This window comes from Melopsittacus undulatus, chromosome 19, assembly GCF_012275295.1.
Source record: "Melopsittacus undulatus isolate bMelUnd1 chromosome 19, bMelUnd1.mat.Z, whole genome shotgun sequence".
NCBI classification, from domain to species: Eukaryota; Metazoa; Chordata; class Aves; order Psittaciformes; family Psittaculidae; genus Melopsittacus; species Melopsittacus undulatus.
The window spans coordinates 3,929,675-3,953,954 of NC_047545.1; the positions used below are offsets into that span (position 1 = coordinate 3,929,675).

At 41.6% G+C, this 24,280-nt stretch overlaps 1 protein-coding gene across 2 annotated transcripts in view; it reads right to left on the reverse strand.

Moving 5' to 3' along the window:
• AP3D1 (adaptor related protein complex 3 subunit delta 1) overlaps positions 1–24,280 on the reverse strand; it is a 34,927-nt gene that overhangs the window by 5,071 nt on the left and 5,576 nt on the right. Inside the window, exons 2-27 of one of the 2 annotated variants that reach the window (XM_034070689.1) lie at positions 21,318–21,413; positions 20,568–20,648; positions 19,766–19,846; positions 17,893–18,000; positions 17,574–17,703; positions 16,980–17,119; positions 16,634–16,707; positions 15,638–15,687; positions 13,971–14,020; positions 13,502–13,550; positions 12,570–12,715; positions 12,018–12,166; positions 11,694–11,924; positions 10,804–11,035; positions 10,184–10,329; positions 9,905–10,046; positions 8,951–9,022; positions 7,998–8,073; positions 6,988–7,187; positions 6,098–6,171; positions 3,807–3,978; positions 2,995–3,057; positions 2,305–2,403; positions 1,674–1,817; positions 1,494–1,541; positions 952–1,141 (exon numbers count right to left, since the gene is read on the reverse strand). In XM_034070689.1, the coding sequence (XP_033926580.1) occupies positions 952–1,141; positions 1,494–1,541; positions 1,674–1,817; positions 2,305–2,403; positions 2,995–3,057; positions 3,807–3,978; positions 6,098–6,171; positions 6,988–7,187; positions 7,998–8,073; positions 8,951–9,022; positions 9,905–10,046; positions 10,184–10,329; positions 10,804–11,035; positions 11,694–11,924; positions 12,018–12,166; positions 12,570–12,715; positions 13,502–13,550; positions 13,971–14,020; positions 15,638–15,687; positions 16,634–16,707; positions 16,980–17,119; positions 17,574–17,703; positions 17,893–18,000; positions 19,766–19,846; positions 20,568–20,648; positions 21,318–21,413 (3,043 nt within the window). Of the gene's footprint in view, positions 1–951; positions 1,142–1,493; positions 1,542–1,673; positions 1,818–2,304; positions 2,404–2,994; positions 3,058–3,779; positions 3,979–6,097; positions 6,172–6,987; positions 7,188–7,997; positions 8,074–8,950; positions 9,023–9,904; positions 10,047–10,183; positions 10,330–10,803; positions 11,036–11,693; positions 11,925–12,017; positions 12,167–12,569; positions 12,716–13,501; positions 13,551–13,970; positions 14,021–15,637; positions 15,688–16,633; positions 16,708–16,979; positions 17,120–17,573; positions 17,704–17,892; positions 18,001–19,765; positions 19,847–20,567; positions 20,649–21,317; positions 21,414–24,280 lie in introns of both variants that reach the window. The other variant, XM_034070688.1, reaches the window with a different exon arrangement.

The following is a 24,280-nucleotide window of genomic DNA, read 5'->3' on the forward strand; positions in this document are numbered from 1 at the left end:
CTATTTTTGAGCCAAAGTTTAAAGCTTTCCATGGAGCTGGAAGAGTTAGATGCACAAATCCTGTTGTGACTTTACTGTGTTTCAGCACTTAGCTCTTGGGTGTTGGAAAGCAGCAGTGATAGCTGGCATTTGGTGGAGGTTATTGAGTGAATGTCTGGGCAAAGTATGTCACAGCGGCAATAGATTTCAGCTGTCTGTGTAACTGATACACAGCTTTCGAAGTATTTGTCAGAACTAAACTGAATTCCAATGTTTCATTATTAGTATACACAGTCTCGATCAAGAACTGCCTTCTACAGAATAAAAACTGAATACCCAATTGCTTTTTGTGGGGAATCAAAATACTCCTTGAAGCTGCTAAATCCCAGATGACCTCTGTGAGCTGGGTCAGAATTCAGAGGAAGTAAATCTCAAAGCAGTTCAGTGATTTACCTGTACTACATATGAAGCCATTATCCTTCATCTGCATCTAATATCTCCTAGGGGCTCAGCTCCCCATCCAAATAAATGCACAATTATCACAAACCTTCACTGCATATGGCCTTCTGCTATTACAGCAAAAGCTTGAGAATACATCCAGAGCAGATTCTAATGGCTCATGAACCTATAAACTTTGTTTCCTTTTAAATCTCATAGCAAACTCCTTCTGAATTTCAGATTCCTGGTGATGCTGACATGTTCAAAAGGTGTGCCAGCCTGCAGACACCTGAAAAATAACTCAAGACATTTCGAGTCCCAGCCCTACATTAGGCTTTGTGCTCGCTGTACAGAACCACCTGCATTTACAGCCATACTGTAAGGAGGCTTATCCTATCCAGTGAACTGTGGGAAAGCCCAGGAACACTCGGGCAGAGTCTTTCTGGAAAACAGCAAGTAGCAGGAATAATTCTTTCCACGGGAGGGCAGTGCAGGACTAGAGATACTCCAAGAACCCTGTGCAAAGCTGCGTACCAGGGGGTAGCTGGAAGGGCACAGGTATCCCATCGTGTACAGATGAGCCTTCTGGTCGGAGCATTCTAGTGTTCAGAGAGTCCAGGACATTTAGTTCCATACTCTTAAGGAAGCTAGTGCTTTTGTTCTCAAAGATAACAGAGACAGTAACTTGACTATCATTCTGGAGGTTTCCTTGAATATCGTAAGTCTGAAAATGAAAGAAGTCACAGGAAAGATTCAGCAACTTCAAACAGCAGAGAATAGCACCAAAGAAAACAAGCCTCATAAAGGTCATCTGGTACAGTTAGAGGGTAATGGAAAGCACACTAGTGATCAGCTCCACAGTGCTGCTAAGTAGTGAGAAAATAACAACCTAAAAACTTCAGTGGGATCCCACTTACGGAACAGAAATGGAGCTTTGTTGTATTTCTACCCCCTGGGATTTTAGCAGTTCTTCAGTTAAGTGCTGTCTGCATAAAGCCCTATACTACCCCCAGGGTATCCTCTCCTAGAGAGCACAAAAAGAGAAGACATCTGGAAATGAACACCAAAACACTCACCATTTTAATGTATGGATTTTCAGCAAGAAGGCGGTAACTGGACATAGGCTGAAAAACAAGAAAGAACAGTTGCAATGTGACTATTTGTTCTGAAAAGAGCTGACATTCTTCTTCCTCCCAAAGTGGTTTAGTTCCTGCCTTTTCCCCAAGGCAAGGGCTGCCAGTGGCACAGGAACTCACTGGTAGTGGTTCATCATCTAGTGTTCCATTCTGCACTGACTCGGTTGTCTCCTCCTCACTGTGGTGAGTCTTCTTTTTGGATTTCTTTTTATCCTTTGATTTCTCTTCTTTCTTGTGCTTTTTCTTCTTATGTTTGGAGGATTTCTATCAAGAAAAACAAGAAGCTACAAGAAACCTTTGAAGAAACCCTGTATTTCTAGCCATTACGTCATGACCCCTCTTACCAACCTTTCAACTCCAGACTCTCTGCAGCCTTCTGCTACTGCAGAAACCCAAAACAGAGCTCCCATTCCTTAAACCCCAACTATCATTATGCGTTGGGTCCCAGTTAATTTGCTCCCTTCTCAGATAACCATACCTTAACCCAAAGCAGCCTGGCATCAGCAGGCAGCTAAATCTCTTCAACAGTCTGAAGCTCAGCTTTAAAACTGTGACCTGACCCTCAGCTCAAGGAACAGCCAAACCTCTTCCTATGGAGCGTTTAAAGCTCCTCAAGGATGTAACATTCCACTGCTGCCCATCTGCATGTGGTCGTGAGAACAAACACGATACTGTTGTTAATTCCTGTGTGCTTCTTTTAAGGAACACTAAGAGAACATGGCTAAGGGTGTCAGCAACTTAAGCCACTTACCTTCCCTTCATCATCCTCCTCTTCATCTTGCTCTTCCCTTTCTTCCTTTTTTATCTCTTGAGGTTCAGCCACAAGGGCAGCACCCACTTCAGGCTCACTCTGAGGAGATTAGCAGAAGCATTATGACACTAATGGCACAACTGAATCCTATACCAAAGGAGTGACCCTCCCCCAGATTGTTACTTCAAAAATTACATTACACCAACATGGTAACAAGCCTTCATCTCATGCCTTTGAAACCCAGCTAATACGATCACCTGAGGACAAGATTATATAGACCTCCTCCAAGGAATCCATCCCCTTATAGTCCCTCTCTCTTCCTCTAAAACCTCCCATCAAAATTCATTAAGCTTTTGCTTTCAAACTGTGTCTCTCTTGTCTATTAATATTGTGTCTAGCTCACACTAGGAAAACCATAGTGTAACCTAACGTTAAACCTCATCAATAATATTAAAATCCACCCAGCCTATAGCTGCATCTGTATTTTTAGCCACTAATCTGCACAGCAGAATGAGCCTCAAACTTCCCATTACAGTGTCTGTAAACTGGGGAGATAAAATATCATTGCTTTGCAGCAGTAAGTTAAGGAGATGAAGCCTTTCCTTCTTTCCCATAGCATGACAGAGCACTCATATCCCAGCTAAGATGCAGGCATAAGGAAAGACCTCCTGTGATGTGCAACATGTCTACCTGTGGCTGGGTAGTGGGAGCAGGTGGTGGAGCAGTGGAGAGCCAGAAATCCAAGTCTTCCCCCTGAATTCCAAGAGAGAACAAAACCATTATGGTTGTTTGGGTATTGTTCCTAAGAGAAATAAAGTCGTCAATTAAATTAAAACCTAAAGTTTCCTTGGTAAGGCATCACTCCAGAATGTTCACATACAGATCTGCAATACATTCAGGAGCAAACAGTTCAAGAAGCTAAACTTCAGCTTTTGAGGACACTTCCAAACCTGGACATAGCTGACAGTAACTGCAAATCACCTACAGATCACAGTATCTACAGGCATTCAAAGCACGTTGGCTGCACCTTAGAGAAGTGCACCTCTGCAGAGCAGTTAACAAGGACACTTCCAAGTCTTCAGAGTTACTGAATACCATCAAGTTTTTATAACTGACTCTGGAGTATATGTGGGATAGGATGTAGAACAAAAGGGAATTCCTGATATTTTGCTGAAGAGTTCCCCATTTTAAGGGCAGACCAAATATCAGAAAACTCTGCTTCCAAATTAAATCTGGCAGATCTGCTGCACAGGCGGCAACAGAGCTGAATTCTGCTAACTCAGAAGGCTACATAAATGCTATCTTTATCAACAGAAAACTTTACATACATGCTTTTACAGTTGTAAAAAATTAAGGACAGGTTGAAAGCATTCAGCTGTTTAAATTGCCAAATGTTCCTAAGCAACAAAGAGAACACAGCCGTAAATACGGCCCATAACAGCGCTTTTAAGACAATGCAAGCCTTGACAAAGTACCTTTTTTTCCTCTTCCTCCTGTACTACCTTTTTCTCCTTCTTCTTTCCTTTCTCTCTTTCCTTTTCTTTGTGTTTCTTTTCCTTCTTTTTGGGTTTCTTACTCTTCTTCTCTACTAGGAGAGCTTCTGAGTCTGGTGACTTCAGGGTCTCAACGTTCCTGTGTCTCTGCACTGGGAGCTTCTCACTGTCTGCTAAGGGTCTTAAAAAGAAAGAGCCCATTATCCTTCTGCAAGCAATCTCCCTTAGTTCAGATTATCTGCTGGGTGTCCAAGACAAGGCATGCTTTGTTTTTAAAGAGTTAGCTCCCAAAATCTTAAATGGGCACATCTCTACCTGAGGTATATTTATGTAACTGCAGACACTGCCCTTCTGCGTTAGAAATTCATATGTTTCTGTGAGTGTGACGGTGACAGAACCACGCTCTTCTGACACCTGATCACTCCTAAAAGTTCTAACTACAGACCTGCAGGCTGAGTAACACCTATATGCACATAGTGTTATACTGCATTTCTGTGGGACCACTCTCAAAGAAGGAGTGAAGATGCGAAACACCAGTAGGAAGCATTTGCAACAGTGAGGAAATTCAAGCAGTGGAATGACAGTATGGCTCAAAGAGGGCACAGTGTTTGTTGCTACTGTTTTAAGTAAGAAATGGTTCCATTTTGGAAGCTAATGCTATGAATCTTTACCATTACATTTTAAAAGTTGTGTTTAATTTCAGATACCCGCTTCCAGGAGCACTAGTTCACATTTACTGTCCCCCAAACCCATTACTTGGGGGGCAAAAAACCACCACAGGAATTTCTCCATTCTTGTCAAACACTGTCCAGAAATCAAAGAGAAGTTCACTCACTGCCTCCTCTTTTATTTCTACAGCTTTTACTTCACATTAATTTAATGTTTGAGCAGCAAAATCAGTTCAGAGGTATTTGTAATGGCCTCACCTGCCTTAATCTTTTGCTTATATTTCAAGAACCATCAGACCAAATGCATTTTTGCTTTGAAACAGACATTGTAAGGACAAGATGGGCCCTGTGTGAACACTAAATGGATCTTGTCTTTAAGCTACCTCCCATACACCTATACAGGAACAGGGATTGCTGCTGAAAGTCAATGATCTCGCATAATGTGAGGGTGATTTCAATAGCTTCACCTCCCTTCAAGTATTCCTGCTGTCCACTGTAATCAGCCAACCTGACAAAGAAGGTCAACCACTGATAGCAATGGGTTCTTACCTGGAAGGCTTCCCTGAAACCAGACTGCATGTGAGCGTGACACAGACATAGCAGTGCAAGCACAGAAAGAAAGAGAGAGGACAGAGACATGAGAAAACATGGCAGGAGAGCACACTGACTCCTACAACATGGAAGGAGAATGGATGGAAACAAAAGTCCAGAGATGCCTCCTGGAGCCCAGTGTTCAGAAACAGCTCTGCTCAATGCTTACACTGTTGAGGTGTAGAATTTGGTTTGAGAACTGCAGGAAATGGTACAGACTTTAAAGTTAGCAGAGAGAGGTACTACACATGCACACATGTGCCTGCACAGGCCTCAGAACTTCTCAGGAGGCATCCACGGACCATACATCAGCAATTATTTTTAGCATGGTGATTTTGTACAACAGCAACTAAAACCCCTCCAAGGGCAATACTTGAACAGCCCACTGTTAATCATCACGTGGCATGCAGGGGCCCAGAGTCTGCTGCACTGCAGTCTGGGGTCCTCATATGTGAACAACTCCAATAGCTGAATGGGGACCAGAGTCTGGTCAAAGTTACGATGGGCAGTTCATTCAATCAATCACATTAGAACAACATTTTTCAACAGTGGAACCACCCATTGTCCACAGGGCAATAGGGATGCTATGAACTGGCTGTTACTGGTCAAATGATCACAGCGCAGAGCACACAGGCTTGCCATGTTCACAGTGGATCTGAGATGAACACAGACAAAAGCAGGTCACACTCGGTGCCAGTGTGAGTTAGATCAGAGACAACACTACCCCCAAAGCTCAGACTGACTCTCTCACAGTTGATCCCAGCCACACTGTCTGGGCTTTCCAACTCCATTCAGATACACAAAATGCTTCTCCTGCCCTTCCCAAGCCCCCTGCTATTGCAGCAGATAAGCTTTTAGCAGCTATGCTGCAGTGGGAACCCACACCTGGGTGGTCATCTGAGGTTACATCCAAGACACAGCACCACTAGTCTCACCTAGAGGACTGCAGATACCTAGTGCCTTTGCCTGTTCAGCCCCAGACCTGCCATCATGCATTTTGGTTAGCAATTAAGTAAATTCACATACAAAACTGTCACTTACTTATCCAGATCTATATCAAGTGCCTTATATGGATCATTGGGATCTTTGTCATCTTCATCACTGGGCAAAGCATTCTGCAGGAGACATAAAGAGACTATCCACTGAAGCAGCAAACCACAGGCAACTAAAGCTTTACATCACAGAATCACACAATGGTTTGGGTTGGAAAGGACCTTAAAGCTTATCCAGCCTGTCCAGGGGCAGGGACACCTTCCACTAGAGCACAGCTTGCTCCAAGCCCCACCTAACCTGGCCTTGAACACTGCCAGGGAGGGGGCATCACCCAAACCAGTTTAAGATTAACCCTGGAACAGGCCAGCTTTCAGTCAGACACAGTAAGTTATAGGAACAATGCACTGTAATGCAGCATCTAGTTATAAGATTAATTTAGAACAGAAAGAACTATTCTTCAGGAACTGCAGGATTTGAATTGCTGCTTCTGGGTTTTGATTAAAGGAAATTTTAGGAACAAATACAGATGACATCATTAGCATACACAATTAATTACAATCAGCTGCAAACCTGCTGACGAGACAGCAAGTTAATGTCAAAGTGAAGCAGCAGAGCATAACAAATGAAGTCACTATTTGGGCAGGGTTACTTTTACAGCAGAGATGCATACTGTTTGTTTTGTTGGGTTTGGAGTTTTTTGGTTGGTTTTTAAATAGCTTCAGTGGCAATTTCTGTCTTTTTGTGCACAGAGACAATCACTTCTCCTGCTGCAAAGGACAGCTGAGGATCATCTCAATCAGTCACTTCCTAAACAGCTTACAAGAAATCAGAGCTCTTGAACTGCAACAATGCAGACTGGCTGGCAGTTCTGGGGGAAAATGCTCTCAAGAAGAGCACACAGATAAACCCCACAGCTCTGCCCACCAACCACAACTGACCTCCGGCATCTCCTCTGTGATGATATCGACGTGGTGAGCTGGAGCAATGTCCTCCTCACTCTCAGTGTGCAGGGAGTTATGGCGATGGTGTTTACCCCTCTTCTCCTTTTTCTGCTTTTTCTTTTTCTTGTCTTTCTCCAGTTTCTGTTTATGTCTTCGCTCTTCTTCCAGTTTCACGTACTGGTCAGACATAGGCATTCCTGCAGAGGAAGCCAAACTGCTTTCAGGCTACAGTTCACATGGACACTGATCACTGAAACAATATGTCAGGAGTGAACCTCACTTCTAGCCGCTCAGAATTGGAAGGATCATGCTCCTCTATCATGTTTCCCTCTCATCTCACAGCCCCTCTACCACCAGCTGTACTTCCATCTCTCCAGAAATAGGATAGAGCTCTATCCTGCTCCCTGACTCTCATCCACATTAACTGGATTAAATTGCATCTAAACAATGACATTGCATCTAAACAATGACATTTTAAATAGAATTGGTACCATTTCTGTACTAATACTGACAAGTTTCCACACTTTATTATGTAAACCTTACACAGCTGCACTCAGAACTCATCACAATGTACTGCAGTTTATGAACAGCTTTTCAGTGCTATACCAAACTCCTCATTAGATACACAACTATCTTTTGACACTTGAAACATGATATTAAAATAGTATCTCTACCCTTAGACTCCACTTAATGTCTCCTGATCATCAGCCCTTTAAGACATTCCAAAGGTAACCTATACACAACAGTGGTTATCTCAGATGTTACAGACTTGGCTGCATAATATATTTTATCACAGGATTTTGCTAATACTGTCTTGAGGGGAACTGCACTTGGACTGCAAAGTACTATTTTCAACACATGTGAGTTCAGAGAATGCATTTAAGAGTTTCACAAAATTATGCTTGCTCCTTGCCCTTCAACACTGAAGGAAGAATTGGTAAGAAGGAATTATCACTTCTGCTTTAACTGAACTTCAGTAATTAATTTTAAAGATCAGCTGCACTTGCCTGGAACTTTTAAGGGGACAGAAAGGTCAATCTGGACCACAGGAATATGTTCCACACCTGGAGTGTCTTGGTATCGCTAGGAAAAGGAAAAGACCTGTTACATTCTGAGCACTGGCAGATACAAACTGATATAAACAGATGCATTACAAAACAGCAAGCAGTTTAATCCTTAAAGTAAACATTTTAAAGGATAAGAATGGAATAGCTCCGTACTAAATCCTGTCTGGCAGCAGAGTGTATTTTAAAGCCAGTTGATAGTTATCATAGAAGACTTAGCTTTTAGCTACAGTTTTTTTAACCTGCTACTGCCCTAAACTTGCACCTCTGAAGAGTTTTTGTGTTTTATTTCTAATAATTTTCAAAAGGTAAATTTGACATTTGAGTTGAGGAAAATGGGACAGTCCATAGCATACAAAGAGAACAAAGCAGGTTCTTTCCTTGAAAAAGACGTTAAGAAGAGACCACAATGACCTTTTGATCTATAAAACACACTGCATGTTCATGCACTGCTCTTCATGAAGTGCCCAGCAATCTGAACCCAGCGTTGGGACAAATTACCTGCAGAGGAGTTTGTGACACAAGGGCACAGAGAACTGATTCTCTACAGTTTTTAGAGAGCCCTTGCTGACATCTAAACTCCGTGCCTTCCATGACAAGTTAATTCAGACTGTTCCAAACTACTGTGTAATGGGAGCTGGGACAATTACCACTTCCTTATTTCTGAGCTGAAGGTCTCCCAGAGATTTCCAGAACGCTCTTATGACACTAGGTCATTTGCGAGTTTCTTAACACAAACTAATTTGTAGAAATAGTAGGTAGCCACTGCAGTCAGCACACTATTAACAGTGATCAGAACTGCAGTGGGAATAATCAGAGTGCCCCAGAGGGAAGCTGTGGCTCCAGCATTCACTGAGCCTTCACACAGTTCTACCAGGCCAGCAAGACAGACTCACCTTCTGTGGGGAAGGAGAGCTTTTAATGTAAAATGGGTTGTTTGCCTGTTCTTGTTTCCGGGCTTCCCGACGCTAAAACAGAAGAGGATTTGTAGTTAGGATGTCTGTTTGTAAGAAAGGAGAGATAAAAGGCAAAGTGCAAAATGCAATCTCCGTGAATTTTTGGAACAATACATATCTATCTGCAAAAAGACTCCAGCATAGTGGCTTGTGTATGATAAACCAGTTTTGAGTTACAAGACATACACTACAGGTACTTTTACTGTAACCAACAGTCCTTAGAACAGCCTTTCTTTGCTTTTTAATTGTAAACTAGAGACAGTAACTGCAAGATAGAGATAGTAAGTCCCAAAGACCAGATTTTGATGGCAATTCAGATGCTTCCATTTTCATTTTTGCAGAGGAGTAAGTGAAGCTTTCTTTATGAAAAGAAAAAGGCCAGAAGCAGGAAAGGTGGTATCACCACTGAACAGTCACATTACAGGAATACACAGAAGCTGCTGAAGTCCACATGCAAAGATGCTGCTGCTTCTTCTGCTGGTCCAGAGCACACAGAACAGAATGGAGGTGTGTAAAATATCAAATAGCTGCAAAGCCCAGCACAAGTGTCCATCCTCAATGCCCTGTGCTTCAAATGAACTGCACTAGACACCACAGTTCACATTTTTACAAGAGCTCAGAACTCTTCACAGAAGCCAAGCTGTTTTAGTATCTTATTTCCATCTGGACAAGCTAGGCAAGCTGGACTGCCAACACAACTCTGTATTGGATTGCACAGTGGCTAAAAAAGTGCCTGTATTCAAATACATGTATTTTGTTCACATCAGATCATCAGATTCTCTGAGCTATAGAAAGCAAAATGGTTCTGTGTACACAGAGAATCCCCAACAGCCCCAGCTGCTTACAACGTCACTACTGAATTATGTAAGGAAAAGCATTTTAATATTCACTCACTCTGGCCAGTTCCTCTTCATCTATTTCTGGCTGTCTGTGTCTGGAATGTCTTTGTTCCTCATCATGAAAAATTGTTTTGGGCTTTTCCTCTTCAGACTCACTGTCTGATGGAGGTTCATTGATCCAGGCATCAAGGTCCAACCTGGTGAAGAATTGCAATAAACAAACCATTTGACTCAGTACCCCTGAGTATTTCAGTGCTTCTCATTATATATTTTACTTTATTATTTAAGAGTTTAAAGGTTTAAATAAGGCTTAGGGAGCGAGAAGGAACCCTACCCCTCTGGAACCGGTACTTTCTTCTGTGCTTTAGGAGCCACAGGGTTCAGCTCACCAGCAAACAGTGCTATTACTTCCTCAGCTACTGGTACTTCTTTTACTTGCAGCTTCTGAATGTATTTTATTAGTTGCAAGATGCAAGAAGCCTAAAAACAAAAGCAGAAGTAATTTGAGAATTATTATCAATAAACTGAACAAAAAAAGAAGAAATCAAACTACAATGCAAGTCAGCAGAAGAGGAATTGTTCTACTCCATTAAGTGAATTGAGAGAAGCAGCACAAACTGCACGTTTAAGGCAAATGCAAACTAATCCCTGTTAACCCCCTCATCTGGCTGTTCCCTTCCTGCATCATTTTGAATTTAAATTGCTTTGAGTGAAAGGCAGTTTTCAGAGGTGGTGTTGAACTGGAATAGAACCTGGGCTCTGACCTGAAATGTCACCACCATTCCTACTGCAGCTCTAGAGCTTCTCTTCACACAGTTACACAAGCACAGAATTCAAGTGCCACACCATTGATAACAGCGTATATAGAACGTGCATGGCCACAGAACATTACACATCTGCTTCAGAGAAAGGAGACATGGCATGATCAATTCCAAAGTACTTTTGGTCTCTTACCCTCTCCTGAACTTCTAGGTCTGCACTCTGTACAAACTGAGGCAACCTGTCAATCATCAGCTGCGTGATTTCCTGAGCTGCTTCCTTCTCCCCAGCTTGCTCTTTCTGCTGCAGGATGGATGCATAAAGCTTCACCATGTTCTGCACATAAACTGCCTGGATGTGGCCTGGGAGAGTTGTCACTTTAGGCCTCAACATTGCTTCTAGAGTTTGGTTTGCTTCCTCGAGATGCCTATAAGGACAGAATGGACAGATGAAAGACAGCAACTGAGAGATTTCAACCTTTCAGCCTTCATGGAGACTTGTTTGAGTTTTGAAAATGTGATCAAACTCAAACCAGAGTATGTTCACACATCCAAGAGACAAAACCCATCTATTTAAACTAAAAGACAATGCTGATATAAGAACAAAAATTGTGCTACTGTGGACCCAGAGAAGTTCTGAGCAAAAAAAATTACTTCTAAATCTCAGGAAGATTAGGTTCTGCAAAAATCTTTCAGTAAGGGCAAAACAGGGAGGGGAGTAAAATCTGATTCAAACATGATGGCTGGACATCTTCCTTATGATGTAAGTGGGATTAGACCTTAATTGTTAAGGAGATCCTTCGAAGTCTTAAGCTCTTGCAGGTTATACCTACAACTGTGCCTTCCTGAATAAGTCGGCAGAACTACAGAGGCAAGAAAAAAAGACCAGATATTTACAGTGAAGTATCCATCTTGGCTAGAAACAGCTGAATGGTCTGTGGGCCAAAGGAGCAGGAAAGAAGCAATCACTTTGTTAGCTTTAGGGTGCACATTCTGAACTATCCTTTCTTAAAAACACGTTTCAGTGTCCAAAATCTGCCTGAAAGAAGCCACTCAAAGCATGTCAGGTTTTGTGTTGGCACTTACTCGGAGAACTCCCCACATATCCAAGCAGCAGCATAAAGCACCTCACAGATCCCATTTCTCTGGGTGTTGCTGGCTATGAGATGAGCATTGTCCAGAAGCATGGCCATCTGAGAAACTGCAAATTTACGAATAGCTTTAACTCTGATAGCTACATCCAACATCTGAGCTGCTATAAGGTGCCCATGCCGTGTGCCTTCCAATCGGGTCAGCTCCACCAAGATGCTGATGTACCTACAAGTAAAAGGGATGCAATTTTATCAGCAGACAATCAAGTGTTATCATTGCTCAAAATGATCTCAAAAAATGACACATAATACCACTGACCATTCAAAATTTGTGATATATTGATAATTGGACTGACTACAAATATCTATGATTTTGGTCAGCAGCTCATCCCTGTATGTCGTCCCTTCTGCTTTATCCACGTGGATCATCAGTTTCTTCACTATCTCCATCAAGTTCTTCTTTGATACCTGTTAAAAGAGTTATTGAAGGGTTGAACCACAACAGTCATTTCCCATACTGTCAAGTCCTTTTAATTCCATTAAAGCACCTCCTAGCTCTTTGATGGACCTGTGTCATGTGTTAACAAGGAATCAGAACCACCCCTCTAGGACCCAGCTTCGGTCACAACCCAAAAAAGGAACCTGAAAATCTCTTTTCAATGTTGTTATTAAAGAAGAACCAGTACAAGTATGCAAGACCATGCTGTGCCAGATGTTTTACTTATCATAAGGGCCAGAAACAATCAGGGATCTGTTATCACAAGACTACTGAGGAGAAGAGAAGAGAAAGTTGCATGGGTTTCTTTTTAAGCATCAGCCTCATAAAGGGCCACAGGGTTTCAGAGTAAAGGAAATACACGCAGCAACATACCATGCCATACAGGAGATCTAAAGCTCTGAGTCGGATAGACTCATCTTTGTCATCCAGACACTGGAGAATGAGATCCTTGTGAGACTGGACTGACTTAGGATGTGTTTTCAGGATTTTGGACATAGCTAACAGTCCCAGGTATTTCACTGTGAAAGACAAAATAAAACTTCTTTCCAAATATAGAAACACTGTTTTGTGTTGAGCATGAAATCTTGGTATCACGTGCTTCTACTGAAATACACTTGAATAAGAATCGATGGTGAGAAAAAGCATTTTTGAGAAGCAACGCATCACAGAATAGTCTTTCATTTCATAATCCCATACAGAGGCACATAACTACACATATAATCTTAATCACAGTCATCTTGCATCTCAAGTTTTATCAGTGATTTGAAAATATGTAATATATAGAAACTACAGGGCTTGAGAATAGGCATCCTAGAATGAACACACACTGAAGACTGGTATATTAAGTAGGAGCCCTATTCTCAAAGGGAAAAAATTCAGATGGCACATAAAAGGTTAGTACAAAAAAAGAGTTTCACAGTGCTCTTTGTAGTCACCAAAATAAGGAAGCGCTCACTTTTGCATTTTACTATTATGCTTACACTGCCAAATACCCCGTGCTACTTTCCAAGCAGCAAGTTCATTCAAAGGGAAAAAGCCAAGCAGGGAAAGAGCACTGATTTAGATTCACAAGACCACAAAGAGCAGCAATAATACGATTTGGTTTAAAAAAAGCTCATTATAAAGAAGGGCTCACTATCAAAAATCATCTCCACATTTAAAATCCCAGCAATTGTTCATGACATACCGGCCAGGAGGACACTGAACAAACTGTCTGGAGAACAGCTCGTGCCTCTAAGACCACTGCAATTTCTCCCCAGTGGCTGGTTGCTAAAAGTTTCCATGAAGACATGCAACATACTTACAGTTCTGGTCAGAATCTTCTATCAATATCCTTAACTTCTGAACACAAAGCTGGAAGAAAAAGACCACACCATGCTTACTCCAAGCCTTAAAAGTCTTAATTAAAAGACGTTAATGTGCACTCAATACAGCAGGAAGCATTCTGACCAAGACCAAGGCCTTTAGGTAAGAGGGTCTTGCTGCATTAACAGATTTCAAAACAAAAGGAACCTCTGCACGATGGTATTAACAGCAGCAGCTGAGTAAGAGTTAGGAAAACTCTAAATGAGAAGAACCTTCATTTTAGAGCAAATGAAATTAGATACTGTGTATAGGAAATGCTTCAGTCTGTAGGGCTCCACCTGAGCAAGTGTGCTTCAGGGAGCTACTGGTTTAACTTCTGGCAGAGGAACATAATCCAGTTTCCTCATGGCACTTGGTGTTACACAGGAGAGCAGAACAAACAGCCCCCACCAAACCCCAGTGCTGTACCTGGATGCTAGCACTGTGATTAGGCATCCCAGAGGACAGAGAGATCAAAACTGAAACACATAAGCACACATTTCAGTTAGTATTCCTGTGTGTTGTGAACAAAGGCAGCAGTAAAGGTCAAGAGTCAGCTCAGCTCACAAGGAAAGACACCACTTGATTTTGTTGTTTCTCTGTTTGGATTTTTAGAGGGGAGAAAGTTGGGACACAAACTATAGCTTCATATTCTTTAAGAGTAATAATAACAGCAGTGCAGAGAATAAAAGTGTGAAGGAATGAACTGCTGCAACATCCAGGTCAAAGCTGCTTTTCATTACGCTTTGCTCTCATTAAGGTTTGTTTTACTGCTATCACGTAGCAGTCAAGACTATAAATGTGTCATCAGCTACTGTATAGCTGAATTTTTACACAGGCACTTCCATAATGTAATGAGATGCAGCAATGGATCCTGGAGTTTAATGTAATTAGATTCAATCAAGCCAGCAAGAGACTGGAGGCACAAATCAGGTCCCCTTGTTGATTCCATTGGATGTCTGTAAAGCTCTGGCAGCACACAGCCCTGCAGCAGAGGTGCTGTTACACTGATAACTGCTGCTGTCGTACAGCACAGCCAAGCCAACACCAATGCTGAGCAAGTCACACAGGCTGGTCCTGGTGACTAATAAGTACAATGGCATTTTGCTCTCCATAATGAGGGCTCCATTTCACAGAAGGTGGGTTGGATGCTCTGGTTTTGGGTCATGAAGAGAGCTGGTAGGTGCAAGGTGCTGCTCTAATGCAGGCACATAGCTTCTCATCTCACCTTCTGAATCTGAGCTTTACATTACAGCACCGGAGGTGTAGTGAGGGTGTGGATTTGCCTTTAATCCACAGAATCAGCCTGCTGTGTCTCAGGGAAGCACACAGTGATCCACAACAGAATTAACCTCCATGGTATTTTCCCCCCCATCACGTCATCTCACATTTCCCTCAAGGAATAAAATGATTGCAGAGTGAGTGACAGATCACCCTTTCCTCTTTGAACTGACCCAGTACAGCAAGTTCTTGCATCATTATCCAAACTACACACAAGAGACAGGCTAATGGCCCAACTGTGGGTGTCAATAACCCTCCAGTTCCACACTAAGACATGAAAAGTGCCAAGTCTGAGCAGCAATGCTGTGTTATCCCTTCCTAGCTTTGTTTCTCTCTCACTCCCAATTATGGAATTTGCATCCCTTCTCCAGAAACTGAAACTGTTAATCAATGATTCCAATTACCTCCTTTAAGGAATTACATCAGGTTTTTAAGCTGTGAAATTGGAGCGTTGAAAAAATAAGTCTGCTCCTTCATCATGTAAGAAAACTTGGTCCAAATTTCTATGAAGCATCAGTCTTTTAATTATGCTGCTGGTTTACTTCCTAGTTTTAGCAACACTTAGGAGCTTGCATATAAATAATCACCCATTGTTCATCCTTTCAGTCTTTAGTAAAGACAATGTAGCTGTATTAACTTAGCCTTGACTGATAACAAAGGATTTCAGTGACAGGTATGCAGTAACACATCAACATTTGCCAGGTGACTTATTTCAGTTATCACATACATGAAGTTAAAAAAAGGTTTATAGATGGTGTTAACGGATGACAAAGTTCATCATGATTTGTTTCCAAGTTACAAATTTCAGTTCTCACCTGCTATTACTGTGTTCACACATTCATATAAGAGAGACATGGCTGAAGTGCTGAAACAGAAATCAAGTATTTTAAATAAGGAATAAAAGAGGTACATTTTGAAGAGTTGTCAGCAGTATCTTGGAGCTAGTTAACACCTTTAGTTACACAAAAAGTTGGCAGTATTCTGGTCCATGTACCTTCAAGCTAGATGAAATGATTCTTACATAAACTGTTGGGGGAAGGAACAAACAATCATTTTAAACTGAATGTTTAAAAACCAGTCTTGGAGAAGCAGCAAGTACCAGCACTGCAACACAAGGAAGAGGGAACGAAGTGGTTATTCCAACCCTCAGCACCAGCGGCTGAGCACTGAAGCCATCTTGTCCAAGGATCAAATTAAATTCTCTGTCCAAGGTCAAATATTCCTGAGAAGGCAGCAGATGGAGAGCCTCAAGTCTCTCTCTCCAAAGGAACAAGTCACATATAAGCAGTAGACTCCTTTGGTGTGCAGATACACACTTGCTCCTTCCTATAAGTGAGCGACCCATTTTCAACAAATGATTTGCCCCAAAACCCCAAGTTCAAGACAACCTTTGCCAGCCAAGCATTCTGAGCATTTCAGAGCCACTCAGAAATCCTGATCTACACAAGAAAGTAGTGAACCTCACAAGTATCAAAAGGAGCAGACTACGGAAGTGAGGGCTGCAGAGGCAATGAGCAAACAGCTCTGGAAGCAGACGTCAGCAGCGATACCGTGAAGGTCACTCAGCACACTCGATAACTGACTCCAGCACGTTCAAACAAAGACCATCAGTTTTGTTCTTAGTCTGCCTTGTGTTGAAGTGATACGAGATCCCAAATGACTGAACGGAGACCAAGGTGAACAGGGTTAAGTCCTCACAAACAACAAAATGAATGACTACTGCTCTGAATCAGTCTTAAAAGGTAAACTAGGAGGAGAGACAGAAACTGTTTGGCTTGAGCTGCTCAAGCAGTGTCATCTCTCATACATACCTATGGATGAGGTTGGTCAGAGGCTCAATCAATTTCTTCCCCAGCCTAGGTTCTAATGGAGTAAGAGCACCAAACTATTAAAAAAGTGCAGACAGGAAAGTGATTTAATAGCTGGTCTTAAGCAGTTTAAAAAGCATGATTTAAAGTGCAGCTCATTATATTTAAACCACGCTTTACTGAAATGCTTTTCTCTCTTGGGTTATGTTCACAAACATTAGAAGGTATTGCTGGTTTCTTTGTATTTGGATTTCATGGTAAGTGTACCTCCAAGCAAGAAATCTATTTTTGCACCCAAGGTGTTTCACTGAGAGCCCAAATCCTGCAAACACCCATCCGGAATACTTGCCAGTTTTATAATTTTAATGAGAACCCAATTATTGGTGGAGGACGTCATCAACTTGAAGAAGAGGGGAGCAAGGGAAAGGTAGTTCTTGGGATTGCGTCGAGCCAGCTCACAAATAACGTTTACTGCAGCAGATTGAACACCTGGGGAAGAGGTGGGAAAAGCAGAAATCTCATCAACACCTTCATTGTAATTGAAGCTTCTAGTGCAGAACCCCCCAGAATGAGAGCAGCTAAAGATCCAAGAGGAATGGATCAGCCTCATTACCTCTTCCCAACAAAACCCCAAACCCTGAAGTATAGCCAAGGTAAGTAAGTAACAAACTATTACATAGCTTTGTTCCAGAAAAAGTTAATCCACTAACACAGCTTCAATAGCTTCAATTTAGAAGTAATAATTTTGAAGGCATTTTCAAGAATAGATATTTAATATGGCAACATCTGTCAAAACTCTATGTGCTCATCTACCTATTAAACAGGCCAATCAGCACCCAAAAGATGATTACAACATTTCCCATGTATTCTTCTCTCCATAAATTCCAAAAGCAGACATATGTACGTGCTTTGGAGCAGAAGTAATTCCCTAAAATGCACTCACCAGGATCTGGATCTTCAAGTTTCTCTTTAAGGCGAGGAAATGCGGGACGGAGGGACTCTGGGTATTTCAGAAACACTTTGTACATGATTAACACTGCCTTCTTCCTGATGTAAGGCTTTGTATGAGACATCTGTTCAGGAAACAATTGCAGTCAGGCAACTAAGCTTGAGCTAACTAAGGTCTGCAAAGGCTCCCCTTTATGAAACAAAGCATCAATTTTCACATGGAACAATTCTAAATTTAACAGCTATTTTCCAGATTTGAACTATTTCACAATTTTTAATGACAGAAAAAAGTGATTTCAATCTTATCAACTCACCAATGTCATGATGTCATTTGCCAAGTCCCTGGCAAGATCTGGAGTAACAAAACAGGATAAGCCAGTCAGTGCAACTCCAGTATCATACTGGTTAGGGCTACTCAGATCCTAGAAAAGGAAAAACAGGCTCAAAAATTTAAGATCACACAGGATGTTGAGCAACAGTTTTCTCAGTCCAGTGTTGTTCACCCAATACACATGAAGCAGAGCTCTACTTCACAGGAGGATTATGTCAACTCTTAACAGGTATGGCCTCCAACACCTGTAATATGCAGCCAGCCTGGGCTTAATAATGGGCATAATTAATCCTAATTAAACAACAGCTGGATATTGCAGTATTAGAGCAATTAGAGACACCTTCCTCTGGTGGTATTTCAGGATGAGGAAATAAGGTTTTAAACTCTTGACATAATCATGAACATCTTTAAAGTCCTAAAAACCTGCTATTAAATAAAACCCTGCCAGGTCAAACCCCAGCTATCATCAGCTTGTTGAATGCTTAACAGTGAGTGAATAGCTTCATCTATTAGAGAAATAATGATTACTTCCCTTCCAAGCTGCTGGCAGCACCATCCATAAAGGCACAACACAAGCTGGGTGGGAGATACATTTCACTGGTCAAGTCTCCTTGGGCTTATTTGTATCCTGCATACTCCTACATCATGTTTCAGGTATTTCTAAGCTCATACTCTTAACAGTATTAATGTTCATATCTGACTGTGTTCAAGTATCCACCCAGGTTTGTGTGTACATAGAGGCTGCTTTAGGAGAGTTACGCAGGGTCAGGCCTTCAGGATGCTCTGCCATTTGCACCTTATTATAAAACCTTTTGCAGCTGGTAGGAAATCAGATCCTGCTTCAAGAATAATGAAATCTGCTTCTTCAGGAGCAACAAAACTGCAGTTCATTCCAGCTTTAACAGATTTAAGAACTGATAAGCCCTTAAAATACAAAGTTGCTAGACCAATGAAACTTGAAAAAGCATAAAGATGCTTTTAAGTAAAAACTCAAGGCACAAAAGGAAGGAGCAGCCCAGTAAGTGACTGAAATTAAGTATAATAGTCTCCATAATAAAGAAAATGGTCGGACATCATTAAAGATATGCACTTTTCAGAGCAGAATGCCTTAAAAGATGAAGGGAAAAGCACCAGTTATTTAGGAAAGATACAGGATGACACCCTACTGATTTTTTTTAAGCAAGTGTAAGATATTCTAACTACTTAGATGATAAAAATACAAGCACACCTTGTACTGGATCAGTCAAGGTTTAAAGTGGTGATACTTTAGAAAATTAAACTTAAGAGCTTTGAAAATAGATCTGTAATCTGAAGCACAGGAAAAAAGAATGCTGCAACCCAATAACTCAGGAAGAATCCAAGTCACAAAGTTCTATGAGAATGAATATAACACACTTTGGTACATGAATACAGAATACAGCTTTACATACACTCTTCACTTCTACATACAATTACACCAAAGGTGTCAAAAGCTTATTACCAGAAGACAACAGGCCCTCACAGACAGAGAAATCTGTGGAGCAAGATGACTGTTCATTTACTTTAGGAATTTTTCTGATCCACTACATTCTTTAAGAGCTGCCTAAGAGCTTGGTAATAGCACCAGAAGTTCTCATTGTCACAGTTCTGAACAAACAGAGAGCTGGTGTGAGACAGCACAAGGAAGTCTATGGACAGCTTTGAAGTGTCTCATTAATCCTTCAGTTTATGGAATGAGAGCAGATTGTAACCCGAGTGAACAGAATTCTACTCAAACACTCTTATATTCCTAGAAGACAAATTACTTCATAGAGATCTGAAAATACAACCAGGGAGACAATGCAAGACAAAACCAAAGACTGAAGGAAAAAGCTCACCTTTCGGATCTGATTCGTAGTCAACATGATGACATCAGTCCCTTCATGAAAGCACTGAGAGGCCGCGAGGTAACCGATGCGCTGCAAAAGGCAAAGAGGAAAAGCAACATTTGTAAAGTCAGTTTAGACAATGTTTAGATGAGCAACAACTGGCAGCTTCAAAACCAGTAATGAAGAGACAAACAATGAGCAGGAGAGGCATGACAAGGCTCTCTACAAAAGGGGGTTTGTATCAGGAAAGAATAAGCTCAGACAGGCAACATCTCCAGGGATAATACATCTATCTTATGGATAATAAAACTAGCTTTAACATCTCTACTTTGTTACAAGATAGAGATTCAATGATCCCAAAGATGTAGAAATAAGTTAGGATTGTCAGCTGAAGGAATGGAGAACATCATATTTATTCTGTCTGTGTTGACTCCTGACTTTCAGGTACTAAAGCCCAATCTGGAAACTACTCCTTAGACAGTAACATTCCACCCCGTCTGGTGAAAAAGGTCTGCAACACAAGGCATGAACAAAACTCTTCAAGAAACATTATAAAGTTCTTCCAAAATAAAATACATCTGCTATAAGGAATCTTAGGGGGCTTTAACATAAAAATACCCCATTTCTTCATGAAAGATATATAGGTATTGCTAAACATCTGGTAGAAAAAGCCTAGCCAAGCAGGCCAAGTATTATCCATGTAAAGACAGTTGCTTCCCTTCTGTATTGAAGAAAGCAAACCAAAAGATGACATCCCAAAGCATTCAAACACAGCTTGGCTGGTACAGCTGTAGCTACACAGAGAACTCACTTTGAATGTAAACTTTGATGCACTCATGACTTCAATGATGTTGAAAGCAGCCCAACTGATGTCGTAGCCCAGCATCTGTAACTGTGAGCAGAGAAACAAAGATAACAGCCTTCTGAAATAAGAGACTCAAGAAAATAGGTCAAGACACCTCACAAAAGTGAAGATGTAACATGAGTCCAAAAATAACACGACAAGATTTCTCAAGCTCATGTGGAATGTTACATTCTACACCACTCACAGTAAGGGAAAGAAGCCTTGATGTTCCAGAACTAAGATTTAAGCAGTTTACATCAATTCCAGGTAACACACAGTGATATGAACATCAGTGGGAAAGGGCTCTTTCCAGGGTTGTTTCTTTTTTTAACTAAACCCCAGAACAGAAGCACAAAAGTAATTCTTTAACAGTTTTCCTCTCCTAGACAAAGGACAACATAAAGAGAAACAACCAGTTCCAAGGGCTCAGGCAACTATTTGATAAGAAACAATCCAGTTGAAAACAACTTCTTAAAATTGGGTTAGTTTTAAATCAGAGCAGTTTCTTGAGCTAACTCAAGAAAATACAATTACACCAATCCTAGTGCCAGCACAATGAACAGGATGGGAATGTGCAGCCTCTGCTGTTGGGCACATGTGGGAGCATCTTCACCTGCACCAGTCTGAGAAGAGCAGGCATCCAGATCAGAGACTGGTTCCCAGTCAGCAATGCAAAACCAAAGATGGGATTGCAGCATACCCCAGACAGGCACTTACGTATGTAAGTTTGCAGACTGCATTTGCTTTCACTGCAATGTTATCCTGCTTGAGCTCCTGCTTGATCTCATCGATGCATTGGGAGATGTATTTTGCCTGAGGAAAAACAAACAAAAATTTGGGCTCATTTACCAGTTTTGGAGACTTGCAGCATGTTAGTGGGGAGAAGCAGCAGAACGCATCACGTGCAAGTGCCAAATCTCACACACACTACTGACTGATGAAACCCATTACCAAGAAACATCACAATTCTATTACAAAAACAAAAGCACACTGAGATATTTCTTCAATGGTTTCCTTTCTCCAACAGAATTACACTGTTGAGTCCACAACTCGATTGCCAAAGATTTGTTCCATCACGTACTATGGGGTCTGAAGAAAACCCTGAGTTCCACCATCCCTGGAACACACACTGGTCACTTGCCTCAACGGGGAGTCAGAGATCACTGCGAGTCTAGAATGAAAACTATGTCAAACACTATTAATAGCCCACAGATTAAAGGTGACTGATGAAAACACACTCTATGAGTTACCCTTTTTCTGGAGGCACGCTGTATTTGGATGGCACTACAGACACTCCACAACAGTCAGACTCAGACACCGAACAAATGATGTATACAACATGCAACTGATCTACAAATACATTGTGCCTGGCCTTGAATATTTTATGCCTACAGAGGAGCACGCTGGAACAGTGTCACCAAATCCTTCCCCACTGTATCTCATTGCCACGTCTTGGTCAGCAAGGTCAGCACTGGTTCGCAGTGCTGAACACTAACATGTAGGGTCTTTAAGTCCATAACCAGAAAGCATTATCATCATTTCCCACAGTATCTATTCTCAAACTATTTAAACATCAGCTTAAGTTTCCTGGTGACCCCTTGGAAGGTGAACATAAAACTCTGTGTGACCAGGAGGAGAAAAAACCCCAGAACATAAAACCCCCAGAAAACACAAGAGTTCAAGAACACCCAGTCCAGCAGAGCTGAGCACAGGCTCTGAGTCAGCAGCCACACTCGATGGCCCCAGCAGCCTGCAGGCAAACCCTTCCCTACCAGTGAGCCTGGTTTGCTTTGGAAACAAAAGGACCTTAAAGCTCATCCAGTTCCAACCCCTGCCACTGGCAGGGACACCTTCCACCAGAGCAAGTAGCTCCAAGCCCCGTCCAACCTGGCCTTGAACACTGCCAGAGATGAAGCATTTATCACTTCTTTGGGCAATCCATTCCAGGGATTTTAAGAGCAGAAAGAAGTCCTTCCAAACCAGCTGTACTTCAAAGCCTAAAAGGCTAAAAGGAATGAGACTCCTCTATATATAGAAAGCTTTAAAGGATCAGCAGGTATTAACTTTTTGTTAATCTCTCTAGAGTAGCACTGCCATGAATGAGCAATATGAAGAAAACTGATCTATTTAATCTAACACTGAAATCTGAAACCCAAGCACCCCAATCAGATTCACTGCCACATTTACCATCTACATAAATACAAAGGAAACAAGTAGGTATGTGGATCTTTGGTGAAGCTCTTCCCTGTGGCATCACTGACTTCTGCAAAGCCCTGGACATGGGCTGCACCAAAGCATTGTCACCCCACGCTGCAGCCTGCAAGCTCCTGACTAGAGCCAGACTGGACACTGAACAGAAGAGCAACCACTTCATGTGATGAACAAGCAACAGCAGTCACTCAGCATTTGTAGAGAAACCAAACCAAAACCATTTACATACTGAAACAAACAAAATGTGGGTGTCTTGTAATTTCCCAGTATTGATTTACTAATAGTTTTCACATAACTCCTTCAAATACAGCTATTTCTTAGTGTGGCAATTAAAAATAAATATTTCCCAGTATATAACTGGCTCCATTCTTCCTTAAATGCTTTTGAGATCCCATGAAGAAAGGAATGCAAAAGGAAAATACTTCACAGTTCAGTTACGCTCACAGTATTCATTACAGAATGAACTATGCTGGAAAAGACCATCAGTATATTTCTTAACTACCAATTCCTCACTAATTCTGTAACAGTGTTATCTGAAGTCCTGCCAGGAGCCTACTCCATTGCTCCTACGTTTTGGCCTGTCAGCTGAGGAGCACTTTTAAGTCACAATATTCACAGACGTTGGACACCACCCAAGCAGACTGCTCTGAGCAAGCAAGGCCATCCTAAGGCAGCCTTTCACTCCAGGACAGCCAGAAGCAGCAGAGCCATTAGAGGGATGAACACCCTCCTCAAAGGATGGCAGTGCAAGCAAAGCTGTGAGACTGCAGTCAGAAGCTGAAGGGCAATATGATAACATGGGAAAAGAGCCGGTGACTGAGGAGGTAACTGGTATGAACCGAACACGTTTTCACTCCCAGTTACATGTCAGGATTCAACAGGACTCAGAAGTATTGCAGGTTTCTTGAACATATGCTTCTTATTTAAAATCACTCAACCACCTTTATGCGCTCCCAACACTACCACTAACCATGTTATTTTCTGCACCTTCTACTCAAGTATCTTTATACTTCCTGCCACCTGGATTTAAGCAGACTCCCCTTTGGGTAATGAAGCATTTCATTTTTCAGCATGAATGATGAGACTTTTTAATAACCTAAGGAGCACAAATGCTTCTTTGTAACTTGTCTCATGACTCGGTCTTTCTGATGTATGTCCTTCAATGCTTCCCTCACTGCTCTTCACATTGCATCAAAAACGGGACATGCTACCACAGAACATTTTAAAGTGAGAAACCCAAAGGTACTCTTTGTACACCAGATATATTTTCTAACCTACATCACAGAGAAAAGGGTTTTTTCAGTCACTTTTGTGGACACTGGCAACATTAGAGCAAATCACACAAAACCCTATTTTACGTGCTTCACACTGGGACAAAGATCAGCATCAAAAAGCATCAAACAACTCTCTGAAGATGACCACAGAACAGAAATGTCATTAGTATCTTTGTTCTACTTTGATTTTTCTGG